The sequence below is a fragment of the Anopheles funestus genome, chromosome 3RL (genome assembly GCF_943734845.2).
Source record: "Anopheles funestus chromosome 3RL, idAnoFuneDA-416_04, whole genome shotgun sequence".
NCBI classification, from domain to species: Eukaryota; Metazoa; Arthropoda; class Insecta; order Diptera; family Culicidae; genus Anopheles; species Anopheles funestus.
Genome location: NC_064599.1, coordinates 32,427,853 through 32,442,968, shown reverse-complemented (window position 1 = coordinate 32,442,968; position 15,116 = coordinate 32,427,853). Strand labels below are relative to the sequence as shown.

The 15,116-nt window shown below is 44.2% G+C and overlaps 6 protein-coding genes across 6 annotated transcripts; 3 read left to right on the top strand and 3 right to left on the bottom strand.

Moving 5' to 3' along the window:
- The first annotated feature begins 109 nt into the window (after nt 1-109).
- Nucleotides 110-1,509, top strand: LOC125771004 (proteasome subunit alpha type-4). Its single transcript, XM_049441177.1, has 5 exons — nt 110-246; nt 396-601; nt 676-973; nt 1,042-1,165; nt 1,241-1,509. Exons 1-5 carry the CDS (start codon nt 244-246, stop codon nt 1,390-1,392), a joined length of 783 nt encoding a protein of 260 aa, XP_049297134.1. The 5' UTR covers nt 110-243; the 3' UTR covers nt 1,393-1,509.
- A 47-nt stretch (nt 1,510-1,556) lies between these two features.
- On the bottom strand, nt 1,557-2,835 carry LOC125771000 (protein immune deficiency). The gene is made up of 2 exons (XM_049441173.1): nt 2,052-2,835; nt 1,557-1,984 (listed from the first exon to the last, which is right to left on the bottom strand). The coding sequence occupies exons 1-2, from the start codon at nt 2,709-2,711 to the stop codon at nt 1,826-1,828; spliced, it is 819 nt and encodes a 272-aa protein (XP_049297130.1). The 5' UTR covers nt 2,712-2,835; the 3' UTR covers nt 1,557-1,825.
- A 210-nt stretch (nt 2,836-3,045) lies between these two features.
- LOC125770938 (GPI ethanolamine phosphate transferase 2) lies at nt 3,046-6,667 on the top strand. Its single transcript, XM_049441042.1, has 8 exons — nt 3,046-3,366; nt 3,435-3,834; nt 3,912-4,100; nt 4,161-4,503; nt 4,578-5,568; nt 5,633-5,954; nt 6,032-6,204; nt 6,270-6,667. Exons 1-8 carry the CDS (start codon nt 3,215-3,217, stop codon nt 6,511-6,513), a joined length of 2,814 nt encoding a protein of 937 aa, XP_049296999.1. The 5' UTR covers nt 3,046-3,214; the 3' UTR covers nt 6,514-6,667.
- A 127-nt stretch (nt 6,668-6,794) lies between these two features.
- Nucleotides 6,795-9,738, bottom strand: LOC125770940 (origin recognition complex subunit 1). The gene is made up of 3 exons (XM_049441044.1): nt 9,490-9,738; nt 9,230-9,415; nt 6,795-9,155 (listed from the first exon to the last, which is right to left on the bottom strand). Exons 1-3 carry the CDS (start codon nt 9,603-9,605, stop codon nt 6,815-6,817), a joined length of 2,643 nt encoding a protein of 880 aa, XP_049297001.1. The 5' UTR covers nt 9,606-9,738; the 3' UTR covers nt 6,795-6,814.
- Nucleotides 9,739-10,010: 272 nt separating this feature from the next.
- LOC125770941 (DNA replication licensing factor MCM4) lies at nt 10,011-13,364 on the top strand. The gene is made up of 7 exons (XM_049441045.1): nt 10,011-10,221; nt 10,303-10,856; nt 10,920-11,018; nt 11,091-12,070; nt 12,152-12,518; nt 12,595-13,047; nt 13,133-13,364. The coding sequence occupies exons 1-7, from the start codon at nt 10,137-10,139 to the stop codon at nt 13,226-13,228; spliced, it is 2,634 nt and encodes an 877-aa protein (XP_049297002.1). The 5' UTR covers nt 10,011-10,136; the 3' UTR covers nt 13,229-13,364.
- Nucleotides 13,365-13,425: 61 nt separating this feature from the next.
- On the bottom strand, nt 13,426-14,512 carry LOC125771007 (uncharacterized). Its single transcript, XM_049441181.1, has 3 exons — nt 14,118-14,512; nt 13,768-14,028; nt 13,426-13,699 (listed from the first exon to the last, which is right to left on the bottom strand). Exons 1-3 carry the CDS (start codon nt 14,422-14,424, stop codon nt 13,503-13,505), a joined length of 765 nt encoding a protein of 254 aa, XP_049297138.1. The 5' UTR covers nt 14,425-14,512; the 3' UTR covers nt 13,426-13,502.
- Nucleotides 14,513-15,116: the final 604 nt, after the last annotated feature.

The window sequence follows — 15,116 nt, the reverse complement described above, 5'->3', positions numbered from 1 at the left end:
GCTGCTTGAAATAGCGGGAAAATCTGCTCGAACGCCCGAATAATGAGGAAACTACTCGAACGCCCGGATAAGCGAGATGAAGCGTGCTTCACCCAACGATGACAGTTCAAAATACGCTGTGCTATTGACAGTCATCAAAACTGGAGTTACTGTTTACGTCCAAGTTGTGAATAGCTGTGCTAATTTTGCTGAAATTGTTCATTTATTTCGTAGCTGGCCACCTTCCGATAAGAACAATTGAAAATGGTAAGCCCGCACAAAGTGTACAACCGTATTAAAGCCATTCAATATCTGTTGGGGGATCTTTGTTTTCGGCACCGATACGGATGCCGCATCCATGCCATTGAGGTTATAACCTGTCGGATTTGTGCTAACTCACCTTTGGTGTTTTGCAGGCTCGTCGTTATGATTCCCGTACTACCATTTTCTCGCCGGAAGGTCGATTGTACCAGGTTGAGTATGCTATGGAAGCTATTTCACACGCGGGCACATCGCTTGGCATTCTGGCAAAGGATGGAATATTGTTGGCAGCCGAGCGTCGTAACACAAACAAGCTGTTGGACAATGTAATCTTCTCTGAGAAGATTTACAAGCTGAACGAGTAAGTAATATAGGTACGCTCCAAAAAAACGCATTAACCACTTATTGTTTTGTGTATGTGTTTGACTGTTACAGAGATATGGTGTGTTCGGTGGCCGGTATTACTTCCGATGCGAATGTCCTTACCAATCTGCTGCGGGTTATTGCCCAGCGGTACCAATTGAACTATGGCGAGGCTATGCCCTGCGAACAGCTTGTCTCGCACCTGTGTGATGTGAAGCAGGCGTACACGCAGTACGGTGGTAAGCGGCCTTTCGGTGTTTCCATCCTGTACATGGGTTGGGATAAGCACTACGGATATCAGCTTTACCAGTCGGATCCCAGTGGAAATTATGGTGGATGGAAAGCCACATGCATCGGGAACAATTCTGCGGTATGAATGCTTTTAAAACAATTCAAATGGAAGGAATCTTTTGCAAGCAAATCAATTGCACATTTCAGGCCGCTGTTTCCGCCCTAAAGCAAGAACTGAGCGATAGTGATATCAGTCTCATGCAGGCACAGGATTTGGCCGTGAAAGTACTGTCCAAAACCCTGGACATGACCAAGCTTACGTCTGAGAAAAGTGAGTACATCTGGCCATTGGCATCGACAAATATCGATTGAACATATTAACCATTATGTTTTTCTAAAATTTCAGTTGAAATGGCTGTGCTTACGCGTGAAAATAATAAGACAGTCATAAAAATTTTGTCCAGCACCGAGGTCGACGGATTAATTGCAAAGTATGAAAAGGCGGAGGCGGAAGCAGAAGCTGCCAAGAAGGAAAAGCTTGGTCAAACATCAAAATAAATCATATAGCTCGCATGTAAGTGTTCTGTTCAGGTGGAGATGGCGCGGAACGGGGGCGGAGGAAACATATAAATAAAACTACGCACGCAACGCGGTGCAATCATTCAGGATTCTTAATGGAATAGTTTTGCCTTTCTTTCTCACTCACCACTAAAAAAAGGTGGTTAAACTTTATATTTAGTTTTTTTATTAGACAATTCTCACGACTGTGTCGATGAATCGTTCGCTTACCTTATCCTACGCATTGTACTATCATTAGTCGGAATGTTTTTCAATTGTAACACTTGTAAAAGGCACTTTTTCTGAATTGTTTTCGAGCATTTTGAGCGTTTGATATCACAATAACTATTAGTGAGATAAAAATCTCGCACGTTTCTATATATGTACATCTAAAGGGAATGAGCTTCGCAAAGGATATGTAAAATACTCTTCTTTATCCTTCCGAAAGATTATCGGACTTCCGTTGTTTCCACACCTGTTTGATGTAGTATACTGTTTCTTTATGTTTGTTGTTCCACAACAGTGTAACAAATCGCCCAAGCGTTGGGTCATCATCGTTGCGAGTCCAATCTAACACGAAGCTGTAAATTTGCTGCAAAATAAACATTACTCATAAGTAACCAGTTCATGTCATTATTCAAATCTCAGCACGGATTTACCTCAGCCAATGTGCTGTTGTCTGCCTCGAAGGCATCAATCTGTCCCTGGGAGTATTCTAGCTTACGGGCGAAACTTTTCCATTCGTATCCCAAATGGCGTGATACCGTATCGATAAGCTCTGTGTCCAATTCGTCCTGGCTCTGCATCATTTGTGATATGGTATTGGATAGCCGCAAGTTAGCCCATTTAACACCGGATGTTCGTGGCAAAGAACCGCTCGTTGATGCACCTTCGTCCGCCACTGCGCTATTGAAGGTGTAGTTGTTTCCAATGTGCAGATTGTTTGCATTCCTTATCTGATATACCTGCATTCCAGTCGTGTTGGATATGGACGTTTGTGGGGCTGTGAGCGTGTTGTGCTGCACATTGTTCACGATCGTTTGTGGTGGCGTTTGGTTCTCCACCGGAAGTGGTTCCAACGATCGTGGCGAGCTGTTCGGTACGAGAGCTAAGTTTGCTACCGCGGGCACTACCATTCCTAAGTTTGCTGCATTACCATTTGGGAAATTCCCATTCTGCGTAGCGACAGTATTGGCACCGGCCACTCCTTCGTATCTATCGGTTTTTCGTCGAGGTGGTAGTGGAGCAGCATCCGTTTCCAGCTTCGATGATGCATTTTTGTTGAACAGGGTTCCAATTAGATTCGAAAATTTCACCATTTCACTGATCAAATCGCGATAAATATCGCACAGAACGATGTTCTTTTGTTGTTTTGCCTGGAGTGCGTTTGTTGCGTATGTAACCAAAACACCTTTTCAACTAGCTGTCAGTTGGAACAATGACTAATAATGGACTGAACTACCCAATTGAAAGGTGTTTTTTCGTTTTTTGCATAACAACTGCACTAAGCTACCGAAAATTAGAGCAGTTACAGTATTTTGATAAAGTTATGATCGTTTAAATATGTTCATAAAAATCATTCTTTTTGCGGGTAAAAATTAAATTAAAAAATCATCTCAATTTTATTCGGTTGAGTTTGGCAACCTTTCCGATTTGTTTTGATTCTACCATTGTGTCAACGCTAAACCCTTGACAAGCCATTGTATAAAGCAGCATTGTTTATCTAGGCGCACAACCTCAACAGTAAACAAGTGGAGAAAATTACTTCTTGCCGGTACAATGAAAGTGAAAGTGTGTTAAATTACTGCAAGCTACCCGCGCTATGAATGTCCGACACGACCACATAGCGGTATACACTTTTGTGGTGTTTTTGTTTTCGTTCAGTTTGTTCTGCTACGGCTTTTTCCCACTATCATTTTCTCCTTCAACAAAGGCCTCCTTTGATGAGCTACCTCAACGTATCGGAAATGCAAGGTATTGATTTTGAGCAGTTTAGTTATAGCCGATTCCTATTCCCGATTATTCTGTTGTTTTTTCTTTAGCTTCAATGGCACCGATTACAAACCGCGTATTTCGAGAGCCATCCTGATGGTGATAGACGCCCTGCGAATGGATTTTGTGCTGCAGGAAGAAAACTTCCAATTTCTCAACCATTTGCTCGGCGAAGGGAATGCTTGCCTGTACCGTCTGCAGGTGCATCCGCCGACGGTAACAATGCCACGCATAAAAGCGATGACTTCCGGTGCCATTCCAAGCTTTCTGGACGTGATTCTTAACCTGGGCAGTCCAGAAATGAAGCTCGACACCTTTCTGTACCAAATGAAGCAGCGGCAGCAGAAAACCGTATTCTATGGTGATAACACGTGGACAAACATGTTTCCGGACATTTTTTATCGCAGGGGCGAGAATACGGATTCGTTGTATGTTAATGATTTTTATAAGGTAATACTTTACACCCCGGGTCAATAGTGTAATGGGTGTGGATGGGTGTGACTTTATTGTATTTTTTGTTTTTGCAGGGTGATCGAAACATAACAAAGCTTCTTAACATGGAGCTTCAGATGTACGATTGGAAGCTAATGATACTCCACTACCTTGGCTTAGATCATATCGGACACGTGGAAGGACCGTACAGTGATAAAGTGCCGGGAAAGTTGCAGGAAATGGATAAAGTAATTAAAACCATCCATCAGACAATGGACAAATGGGTAAGTTGCCAATGTTCTGGAATGAAGATTAGAGATAAACCTTGTTATTTGTCGTTGTAGAAACAAAAGTATTATACCAAACCTTTGCTAATTATTACGGGCGATCATGGTATGCGTGATTCCGGTGGCCACGGTGGTTCAACGCAGCCGGAAACCATTGTACCGCTCGTAATAGTGAGCGATCAATGTGCGAAAAGTGAAGACACATTCCTGCAGATCGATCTTGCACCGACCATGTCCATCTTGATGGGTGTTGCGATACCGTACGCATCCATTGGTTCTATGATTGATCCTGCCCTAACGATGTTACACCGTAGAGACATGCTTTACGCGCTGTACTACAACACACAAAGACTGGCCTCCAAAGTGGAAGTTATTTTAAGGGATAAATTTAAGAAAACCGGTACGTTCGTTTGCTCATTGTTCATTGTTGTTCATTTGTAGGATGTTAATTAATTTCTTTTACTATTTTTTTAGAGGTACACAAATCATTCGAGGAAGCGAAAGCACTGCATCAACAATTTATGCACGATACGACTGATATTTCCGCCTACAAACGTGCCACGTTGCTCTACACGTCGTTGTCGAAGAACCTTACCCAGTTGCTTATTTCCAGCTACATACGATACGACATAGTTTTCATCCTTGTTGGTACGATTATGGCGCTTTTATGTGCGGCCATTGCAGTGACCCAACTGCTACAGCAAGACACCAATACGACCGTTTTATCTTTGCAACCAAAACTATTTCCCAGCATCAATTGTGTGCTGTTGAGTTTTCTGCTACTAAAGCTTCTGTCGTTTGAAAAGGAAACCTCCCAGGAAGCGACACATTCATTTCACGTCGTAATAGTTTTGTTGTCTGTGGTGTATTTCACACTATGGGTGATATTGTCCCATTTGCTTAAGGGTGTAAAAGTACCCTCGATGACGCTGTTTCATGATGGTACATTCTTTCTTTCATCGTTCATTTGGTTCGGTGTAGCATTCCATTGTGTTTCGCTCGCAAGTAGTTCCTTCGTGGAGGAAGAACATCAAACTTGGTATTATCTTACCAGCAGCATTATGGTGCTGCTTACCTTGAAGCAGGTGAGCGTGATGAACAGTACGATCGGTGTGATCAAGCACACCAAAACGGATCCATCGCTTGTTGAGGTGTGCAAAGAAGAGCGTAGCATTTTTTGTGTCGCATCTATAGCTTTCGTCTGCATGCATGTGCTTGTACGACGGTTTAATCAAACTGGCGACAAGTGGCAACATATACCCGATGTGGGTGATTGGTTATCGAAGGATGAACATAAGGTTTGGCTTAGTGTGATCATGTTCCTTGGTTTGTGTTACTTGGTGTATCAAATTTGCTACATGGCAGGATTACTAACCACCGTACTATCGATGACTGCCTCCATGCTAATCTACTACTACCGTGCAGCGTCCGGTACGGTGAGCATCTTCGGCCTAAGTGCATCCAAGTGAGTACGGGAAACAATTACAAATCAAATTACAAAATGTCTAACGAATTTGGTTTCCTTTCAGCTCATCCATTTGTCTTACAATATTTTGGATCAATTTGGTGGAAATATTCTTCATCGGCTTTCTTCCCATGATGTATCGTGCGATTGTGGCGCGCACAACTCCAAACCGCACCGGTGAACTGTATAGTAATTGCATTATCATTGTGGCGCTGCTGTCCGCCTTGTTGCACAAACCGCACAACGTGTTGCTGGTGGGGACTCTTTTCGCTACGAGTAGATTTCTCACCGAGCGCATTAATCGCATCGCGGACGATAAGTACAGCAGCATAATGCTAAAAGTAATCACCCATTATTGGTTAGGAAAAACGTTTTACTTCTATCAGGTAATATCGTACATCGATTGGTATTGTTGTGCCAGGGAGGTGGAATTAATATTCACCCAAAAACCGTGTCTTTACAGGGCAATTCGAACAGTTTGGCTACGATCGATCTTAATGCCGGTTATGTGGGACTGAATAACTTCGACATGGTTCGTGTTGGATTGTTTCTCACGCTGCATACCTTTAGTGGGCCTATTTTAAGCTTTCTGTTAATGCTTCATCACATTTTCTCCGACAACGAGCGGGACGTAAAGTACATATCAGGCAAAAACCACCTTTTTTACACTCGTTTTGTTAATGTTTCGAATTTCTTCACAGACAGCAACACCGATCGGAAACGAGTAGTAACGTACGGGAACGAATTCTTACGCTGATAAACGTACTTATTACTGTTCCAGTGAGCTTTTTCCTAGCTGTAGCAACAGTATTGCGCGATCACATATTTGTATGGACCGTTTTTTCGCCAAAGATCATCTACGAGTACTTCACCGTGTGGTTGGTACTAATTCAAGTAATGCTAGTCGTATTCCTGCTGCCAAAGACAATGTCCTCTAGTGTGTGAAAGTGTGTTTGAACTTAAAAATTAGAATAAATTAAATTTTGTGAGGTTTTTTTTCTATTTATTCCCATATTTTTCTTTTTTCTTTTTGGTTTAGTTTCGTTCTTTAAACAAAACATTACCTGAACTGAACTGTAGTTCTCTGTAGCTCTATTTTCTTTCAATTAATCAACTTAAATTAAAGACTTAAAAACCAAACGAATACGTAAAGAATAAACCACAAGTCTCTTTTAATAAACCTTATTTCTTAAGCATTAATAAAAAAATATATCTAGTCAAATTTGTTGCCAGCACAATAATACATCTAAAGCAGTTTGCTAGCTTGCAGTGCAAAGTGCACATCGTCCGTGCTAATGTTGAGTAAAATTTTCTGATAAATATCGTTCCTACCGCCCTCACATATGAGTATGCGGGACGCCGTCAACCGAGCGCAAATTCCCATCGCCCTTCCCGGGTTCGGTACACCAACGCCCGAAAATGCTGCCAACGCTTCCAGCTGCGAATATACGCCAAGGAAGTTACATTCCTCGATACCGGTACGCATAACTTCGGCCGTTACAGCTTGCAGAAACAGTTGCTCCATGCGCGACGAGCTGCGAATGGTGCGCACTTTGGCACTGGTGATCATTTCCGTTAATGCTTGCTGCACGTGTGTCATCGAAACGGTGACCGACGCGTCTGTTTTTCTAGCTTGATCGTCCGCTAGTTCGGTAGCTCTGCGGCAAATATCCAACGCACGACGAGCATCACCAGAAACGGCCGCAACCTTACGTGCTACCAGCTGGACAGCGTCACTATTGAATGAACTCATGCCGATCAGACGGGCCATAACGATCTCCTGCAGCTGGCGGAAGTTGTACGGTTGGAACGTTAGGCGGGTAAGCCCGAGACGGGATGAAATTTTCCCCATCAACAAACGCTCCGGAAGATCCATGGTGTTGGCGATGGTGACAACGATCAGCTGAGCCGTGGCCAGGGTAGGCCAGTTCAGTATGTTGTACACCACATCCTGACGCTTGTTGCAAAGGATGTCCAGCTCGTCCACCAGCAACACCGTTGTGATGCGTCGCGGTGCTTTGGTGGTGAATCGCTTGTTCAACAAATTGTACGCCTGTTCCCATGCCAGCGTTTTGCCGGTCAGCTGCCGATGGATGTGTACGTACGCCTGCCTTGGTTCGGTCAATCGCATGCCATTAATGTCGATAAACTCGAACTTCGGTATATGCTCGTCCTCCGACAGATGCCTGAGCGCACGTATGACGGCCGTCGTGGTGGCCGTTTTGCCCGTTCCGGGAACACCGGAAATGTACATACAGCCACCGCAACCGTCGAAAATTTTACCCTCCAGAAAGTTGTAAATCTCTTCGTACTCCTTCTCGCGGCACGGAAGGCTACTCGGGGTGGCCGACACGTGTAGACGCTCGCGAGCTAGCGCCAGTTCGTTCGCACCATCTCCAATTGGAGCTGCTCGTGAATGAATCGCCGGTTTAATGACACCGTCACGGATGAGTCTCATTTTGCTTGCACTTTTCGGGGTCGATTTTGTGGCGCTCGATCTACTGCTGGGAGTACCGCCGTTCGCGCCAAGCGACAGCCGGTTGTTTCGCTTTGGTGTTTTAGGTTCTTCGATTGGTTCCGGTTGGGGTTTCTTGGGTGATAGTTCGAGCAGACGTGACACACGCCGTCCGTTCGAACATTCCTCAACGATGTTCGATAGTTGTATGTTTCGCTTCGGCGTACCGGCCGGTTGCAGGGCAGTACTGTTGGGTGTTTTTAGGATGCTTTTCCGGTGCGAGCGTCCCATCGTCGGTGTGCTCACCACTTCGACATCCGATGGAAGCAATGATTTACGGCATTTGGGCGGTGAAACGTGTTCGTGTGTAGCGGCAGAAGTCGTCAGACGCTTGCGCAACGATCGAGGTGTTTCCGGATTTTTCTGAGTCTCCGAAACGCGCAGTTTGATCTTTAAGTCCTGCCCGTTGTTCGTTGTACCATCGTGAACAATCGAGTAATTGAGACATTCATCATCGGTACCACTGTTGGTTACCTTCGAGTTTAACCGTAAGCTCATACTACTTCTACGAGCATTCAGCAATCGGTGCGATTGCTTCGCGGACTGAGTCTTTCTGTCTTCGTTGTCACTAATTTCGATTTCACTAAGGATGTCCGTGATGTGATTGATGTTTTGCTTCACATCAACAATCCTTACAGCCCAACGATCTTCCATCAATTTGTTCTTCTGATCCGGACTTAGCGTTATCATGTTCTCCATCGATTTGGCACGCGTAAGTTTAAGTTTCGGTGTTTTAGGAGTTTCCACCGTTTGTTCGTTCGAACGATCATACATCGATCTTCTTTTCCGCGGAGTAACGGCTTCGGGGATCGCAATCAAAGGTTGCAAATTCCATTTTCTTCCGGATGATTTTATCAATTTGTAGCGGGCATAGAATGTTGGGCAGCGTGTGGAAGCTTTCGACAGCTGCAGTTCCTTCAAGTTTACCTGCGGCAACACGTGTTCGACCGAGCAATGGTTGAATATAGTTTCTATCGATATGTCCGGACTGAAGCGAGTATCGGCAATAACTTCGCGTGCATCGAACGAATAGTTCTCATCGGATGTGATCATTTTGGGTAGAGCTGAAGGTCTGCAAATAAAATAGGCATACGAAATTACGACTTGTTACAAAATTTTCACGTACCAAAAAGAGCGCCAATATACCTTGAATACCATTCAACAATTGCACGAAACGGATCCATTTTAGTGCAATCAGCGTGCAGCATTTCGTACATGTGAACAATTCTTGCCACATCGCACCCTTCTATCGAGTCCGGTTCGGCCGCATCCATGTCGGAGACGAGCACGAAATTTCCCACCTCTAGCGTGAGGGCACCGAACATACATTTCCTTCACAATTAAAATAGAAAACGCAATTAATAACTCATTTGTCGCACCCGTCCATTAACGAACGGCAAACTTACGGGTAGAATGCGGTGAATCGATTCTTCACAATATCAACATCCGGGTGGTATTGTTTGCCAACCCAGGTAATTGGTTGGGTAATATTGTTGTTATTGAACAGCATCGATTTGTTCATAATTTACTAAATTTTACAGCGAATAGTCACAAAATCAAAAGAACAACACAACACGAATGTTTTGGCGCGAATGAAATGAAGGGTTTCGAAGAAATGGCTCGCAAACGGTTGAACGGTTCAACCGTTTCGCTCACAAGATGTATGCAGTGCAAAGGTGTGCGGTTTGTTATTTTGTGGCGTTTCTCATTTTTTAACGATGTGTAATGTTTTCAAAGAGAAATTTAGCAACGAACAATTTTTAAATGAAAACTATATTTATTTAATTGAATTATGAAGAAAAGTAACATTTCTGGGAGCAAAAATAACAAATTAAATTCACAATTGCAACACTATACACCGCGGAAAACCGTTTCGTTTCTTGACAAACGCAACAGTGCAAAAATTTTCTTGCACAACAAAAGCGCGCGCTTTTATGTTTATCAGAAAAATCTACTTCGTTTGTTGCATCGAAAGTGGTCCCAAGCGTTCCGTAGCATTTGTTATCGTATAGTTGTGGATTGTTGTTTGTTTCGTATTTGAAAACGCATCAAAATGTCGAGCCCTGCTAGATCTACTCGAAGCCGCCGGGGTGTTGATAGTTCCCAGGAAACTTCGCAACGAACCCCGTCGAAGCAGGGTAAGTCCTGCGGCAGTCGTACTCTGCCATAAGCAAGCCGGATTTGTCCGGTCAAAATTCACATGCTTTTTTACTTTACAGGCACTTCCAACAGTGAAACCGAAACGCCAATGCGTATTGGAAGTAGCATGCATGCCCAGAATGGAGCGAGTGTGGCAATTGAAGGTTCCGATCAAGTAACGGTGCCTACCTCACCGGCAGCGGATGTTTCGGTCCTACAAGCGACCAGCCCTTACAGCCGGACAGTTGGCATGAGTCAGATCGATGTTAGCTCACCGTTGAACTATGGAACGCCCAGCTCGTTGGGTTCGATTCGTACGCCACGTTCCGGTGTTCGTGGTACACCAATGCGCCAGCGGCCGGATCTACGGGTGGATAAATCACAGCGCCAGGTTAACGTTGGAAGCTCGGATATCCATCTTGATCCCATTCACGAAGAAAGCCAAGCATCGGCTGCTGACTTACCAAGCTCCGGTCCACGGTTAGTTGTGTGGGGTACGAATGTCGTTGTGACGGAATGCATGAGCAAGTTTAAACAATTTATAATGCGCTACATCGATCCGAATGCGGCACAAGATGAATTGACTGAAGGTATCAACCTTAACGAGCCGCTGTACATGCAGAAACTGGAAGAGGTGAGTGAAGGATTGCTGAAGAAGTTAATACTTTATTAATAAATGGGTTTATGTTTCCTATAGATTCACACACTGGAGGAGCCTTATTTGAATTTCAACTGTTCGCATTTGAAAACGTTCGACGAAACTTTGTACCGCCAGTTGATTTGTTATCCTCAAGATGTAAGTAAAGTGCACAAAAAAACGTTAGCAAAACACAAACATGTGCTAAAATTTTGGCTTATTGTGCTGTAGGTAATCCCCGCGCTAGATATGGCAGTGAATGAGATGTTCTTCGAACGCTATCCGGCCGCCATACTGGACCATCAGATTCAAGTACGCCCGTTCAATGCGGACAAGACGCGTAACATGCGCGCCCTCAACCCGGAAGACATTGATCAGATCATCACGATCAGCGGCATGGTGATCCGTTCGTCGAACATTGTGCCCGAAATGCGCTGTGCGTTTTTCAAATGTTCGATCTGCAGTTTCTCCGTCGCGGTCGAGCTGGAACGCGGTCGTATCGCGGAGCCAACGCTCTGTTCGCACTGCAACACGAACCACTGCTTTCAGCTCATCCACAACCGTTCCCAGTTTGCCGATCGTCAGCTGATTAAGCTGCAGGAATCACCCGACGATATGGCGGCCGGCCAAACGCCGCACAACGTGCTGCTGATGGCGCACGAAGATTTGGTAGACAAGGTACAGCCGGGTGATCGTGTAACGGTGACGGGTATCTACAAAGCGATGCCAATACAGGAGAATCCTCGACAATCGAGCATGAAATCGGTGTACCGAACGCACATCGATGTGCTGCACTTCCGCAAGGTCGACGACAAGCGGCTGTACGAGGAAGAGGAGGGTAAAGATCACATGTTCCCACCGGAACGGATTGAGCTGCTGAAGAAGATTGCCGAAAAGCCGGACGTGTACGATCGTCTGGTGCGCTGCATCGCTCCGTCCATTTACGAAAACACGGACATCAAGAAGGGCATCCTGTTGCAGATGTTTGGTGGATCGAAGAAAAAGCAAGCCACCTCGGGAAGGCAAAACTTCCGTGCGGAAATACACATCCTTATGTGCGGTGATCCTGGCACATCGAAATCACAGCTGTTGCAGTACGTGTACAACCTGGTGCCGCGTACACAGTACACCTCCGGCCGTGGATCATCGGCGGTCGGTTTGACGGCGTACGTCACGAAGGACACGGAAACGCGCCAGCTTGTATTGCAAACGTACGTATCACATCAAACATTCTGGCAGTAACACACAATAGCTAAAAGAATTTTTCTGTATTTTTCTCATCTTGTTGACAGTGGTGCTTTGGTGCTGGCGGACAATGGTGTCTGCTGTATCGATGAGTTCGACAAGATGAATGATTCGACCCGTAGCGTTTTGCACGAAGTGATGGAACAGCAAACGCTTAGCATTGCCAAGGTGGGCATCATCTGTCAGCTGAACGCTCGCACATCGATTCTGGCAGCGGCCAATCCGTCCGAATCGCAATGGAACAAGAACAAAACCATTATCGACAATGTGCAGCTGCCGCATACGCTGATGTCTCGGTTCGATCTTATCTTTTTGATATTGGACCCACAAGATGAGGTGTTTGACCGTCGTCTGGCCGCCCATTTGGTGTCGATGTACTATGCTTCGCGCGAAGCGGATGAAGATACGTTGGTGGTAAGTGGTCGGAATCGATTCGGAAGTGTTACGGAGCGTTACTAATTTAATGTTGCCCTTTTTCGAACCATTCTAGGATATGAGTGTGTTGCGTGATTACATTGCTTACGCAAAGGAACACATTAATCCCGTGCTGTCCGAGGAGGCCCAGCAGCGTCTGATTCAGGTGTACGTCGATATGCGAAAGGTAGGAGCCGGTAGGGGTCAAATTTCGGCCTACCCAAGGCAGCTGGAAAGCTTGATCCGTCTGTCCGAAGCCCATGCTAAGGTACGGCTCAGTGAAACAGTGGACGTGCAGGACGTAGAAGAAGCCTGGCGTCTGCATCGCGAAGCGTTGAAACAATCAGCAACCGATCCGTTGTCCGGTAAGATTGACGTCGGCATCCTTACGACCGGTTTGTCAAGTGAGGCGCGCAAAAAGCGGGCAGAAGTGGTGACGGCGATCAAAGCGAATCTTAAAGCGAAGGGTAAAATCTCGACCATTCCGTACCAGAAATTGTTTGGCGAAATCAGGGACGGTTCACAGGTGGTAAGTGTTTCTTCAAGGAGTGTTTTTCTTTCCACAAATTGCTAGTATAGATTTTAATGAATCTATTATGGAATTATTTTTACAGCTCATCACCAAGGAAATGTTTGAAGATGCGCTTAAGGAACTGCAGGATGAAGGCGTGATCGTTATCGTGGGTAACAACACCATTCGAGTTTGTTAATTTAAGTTCTTTTTAAGTTTACATTATCAACGTGCGTGTGTTTTTACCTTTTTTTTTTGCTACATCTCAAATCGTATCTTTTGTATGAATAGTATTTTCAGATAATAAATAAGTAACAATTTTTTACAAATTTTCACACGGGATAAATTAAAAAGAGCTTTGCTTTAACGTTTGTAACAATCACTTTTACACATCCGTTCTCATCGGCATCTTTATGGGGCTTACCATCGATCTATTTTTATTCTACAACAACTTTTTTTATAACAATTTATCGCTACGTCTCTACATTTTCAGCTTCTTTTTTGAGTGGTTTCAAATCGTCCAAATAGATCGTATGTTTCTCGAACAATTGCACTAACTCTTCGCTCGGTTTATTGTACTCTCGATCGTACTCCGATCCCACACTCCAAAGCGACTCGAGATCGTACTGTTCTCTTGCCTTTGTGGAGAAAATGTGTAGCGCTATGTTGCCTAGAAATAGAAGAAGGAATTGTGTAAGGGATGATTTCTTCAAACGCTAGCATGTAAGCCTACGTTACCTAGGTCCAGTGCCATCCAATCGTTGCTTGATTCACCTTCAATCTTTGGTATAACGTCGCTAGACTTTCGTTTCATTTTAAACACTTTCCGTACAAACTCGGCCATTCCTCGCATATGTCTAGCGCTGCGGCCGGACACTATGCACATGTAGTCCACATATTTGATGTCTTTCGGAACTGTGCATACGAATATGTTTATAGCATTGTTTAGCCTTAGAACGGTCACCAAATCTTCTATCTCGTACACTCCACTTTTTCCTCCTGCAATAGACAACAAAGAATTATGCAACAAGCTTAGGAAGGAAGGAAGCTTAATAGCATAGCGTCTGGTAGCGAACACAATCACTTACGGGCTAGGTTGATACCACTGTACATGTCTGGCAAATCGTGCACCTTTTCCGGTTGCTGTAATCCCGCTTCGTGGAGTAATCTTTCCTCGTCCACATCTAAAATCACCGGTGCATCAGTGTCTCGAAACACCTGATATTTGGCGGCAATCGACCGAGCACTCGGGACGTTCTGTTGTTTTTCTTTCGTCTGTTTGCGCACTTCCTCTAGAGGAACTTTTGAAGAAAACTCATCGTGAAAGGATCGGAACGCTGGCATAATTAGGCCACGGTTTAACTTTGGTATATACCGTCGAATATTGGAACACATGATTTAGTAATTTAATGCAAGAATACCTAGCAATCGAGCAAAACGCGTACGGGCAAAACGACGCAACGTGCAATTAAATAAACAATAACAAACATTGCACACTTGCTGCACAGTGGTCATTGCGCAGTGACATTTGATCTAAATGTGTGTTTTTAAATTTTGAATTACAAAATTGATTGAAAAGTTCAAAAAATCTATGTAATTATCAAAAATATAATTCTTAATCTAAAAATGTATTGTTCTCCTTTCTTCTAGCATCGTTAAGCATAATAAAGTGACTAGAATCGTTTACCCCCACAACATGTTTTGGAAAACTAAATCAAAACAATTGCAATATTATTTTTTTAATTTGGTGGAAAATTGCGAAAAGATGGTTTTTGTGAAAGAATAGTGTTAAAGTTAACAAATTTTAGAAAAACAATATATTCAAATGAGATGAGTCGCATTTCCTATCGCCCAATCCCGCACCAGACACAGCAGAGAGGAAAGAGAGAGTGAGAAAGAAAGGAGAAAAATATGTAATCTTTACTAAATAGTAGCGCGCAAATGTCGCGTTCGTATTGATGTAATGAGCAGATTATTGTGTAATAAACAAGTTGAACGACATAAAACGCCGGTTCAAAGATAGTCATTGTTGTTTTGTTTCTGTTTGGCGACTCACAGCTATACACACATCGCGCGGCACCTGTCCT

What these genes read in the sequence shown, in the direction of transcription:
- LOC125771004 (XM_049441177.1), top strand. An exon ending in AAGATTTACAAGCTGAACGA is followed by an intron (nt 602 to 675) that starts GTAAGTAATATA and finishes TGACTGTTACAG; the next exon opens with AGATATGGTGTGTTCGGTGG. An exon ending in GCATCGGGAACAATTCTGCG is followed by an intron (nt 974 to 1,041) that starts GTATGAATGCTT and finishes TGCACATTTCAG; the next exon opens with GCCGCTGTTTCCGCCCTAAA.
- LOC125771000 (XM_049441173.1), bottom strand. Translation starts at nt 2,711, where the DNA reads ATGGTGAAATTTTCGAATCTAATTGGAACCCTGTTCAACAAAAATGCA. An exon ending in ACAACAGCACATTGGCTGAG is followed by an intron (nt 1,985 to 2,051) that starts GTAAATCCGTGC and finishes TTTATTTTGCAG; the next exon opens with CAAATTTACAGCTTCGTGTT.
- LOC125770938 (XM_049441042.1), top strand. Translation starts at nt 3,215, where the DNA reads ATGAATGTCCGACACGACCACATAGCGGTATACACTTTTGTGGTGTTT. An exon ending in CAACGTATCGGAAATGCAAG is followed by an intron (nt 3,367 to 3,434) that starts GTATTGATTTTG and finishes TTTTTTCTTTAG; the next exon opens with CTTCAATGGCACCGATTACA. An exon ending in AAACGTTTTACTTCTATCAG is followed by an intron (nt 5,955 to 6,031) that starts GTAATATCGTAC and finishes GTGTCTTTACAG; the next exon opens with GGCAATTCGAACAGTTTGGC.
- LOC125770940 (XM_049441044.1), bottom strand. Translation starts at nt 9,605, where the DNA reads ATGAACAAATCGATGCTGTTCAATAACAACAATATTACCCAACCAATT. An exon ending in CGATTCACCGCATTCTACCC is followed by an intron (nt 9,416 to 9,489) that starts GTAAGTTTGCCG and finishes TTAATTGTGAAG; the next exon opens with GAAATGTATGTTCGGTGCCC. An exon ending in ATTGTTGAATGGTATTCAAG is followed by an intron (nt 9,156 to 9,229) that starts GTATATTGGCGC and finishes TTTTATTTGCAG; the next exon opens with ACCTTCAGCTCTACCCAAAA.
- LOC125770941 (XM_049441045.1), top strand. Translation starts at nt 10,137, where the DNA reads ATGTCGAGCCCTGCTAGATCTACTCGAAGCCGCCGGGGTGTTGATAGT. An exon ending in ACGAACCCCGTCGAAGCAGG is followed by an intron (nt 10,222 to 10,302) that starts GTAAGTCCTGCG and finishes TTTACTTTACAG; the next exon opens with GCACTTCCAACAGTGAAACC. An exon ending in TGATTTGTTATCCTCAAGAT is followed by an intron (nt 11,019 to 11,090) that starts GTAAGTAAAGTG and finishes ATTGTGCTGTAG; the next exon opens with GTAATCCCCGCGCTAGATAT.
- LOC125771007 (XM_049441181.1), bottom strand. Translation starts at nt 14,424, where the DNA reads ATGTGTTCCAATATTCGACGGTATATACCAAAGTTAAACCGTGGCCTA. An exon ending in CAGTGGTATCAACCTAGCCC is followed by an intron (nt 14,029 to 14,117) that starts GTAAGTGATTGT and finishes TGTCTATTGCAG; the next exon opens with GAGGAAAAAGTGGAGTGTAC. An exon ending in TTGGATGGCACTGGACCTAG is followed by an intron (nt 13,700 to 13,767) that starts GTAACGTAGGCT and finishes TTCTATTTCTAG; the next exon opens with GCAACATAGCGCTACACATT.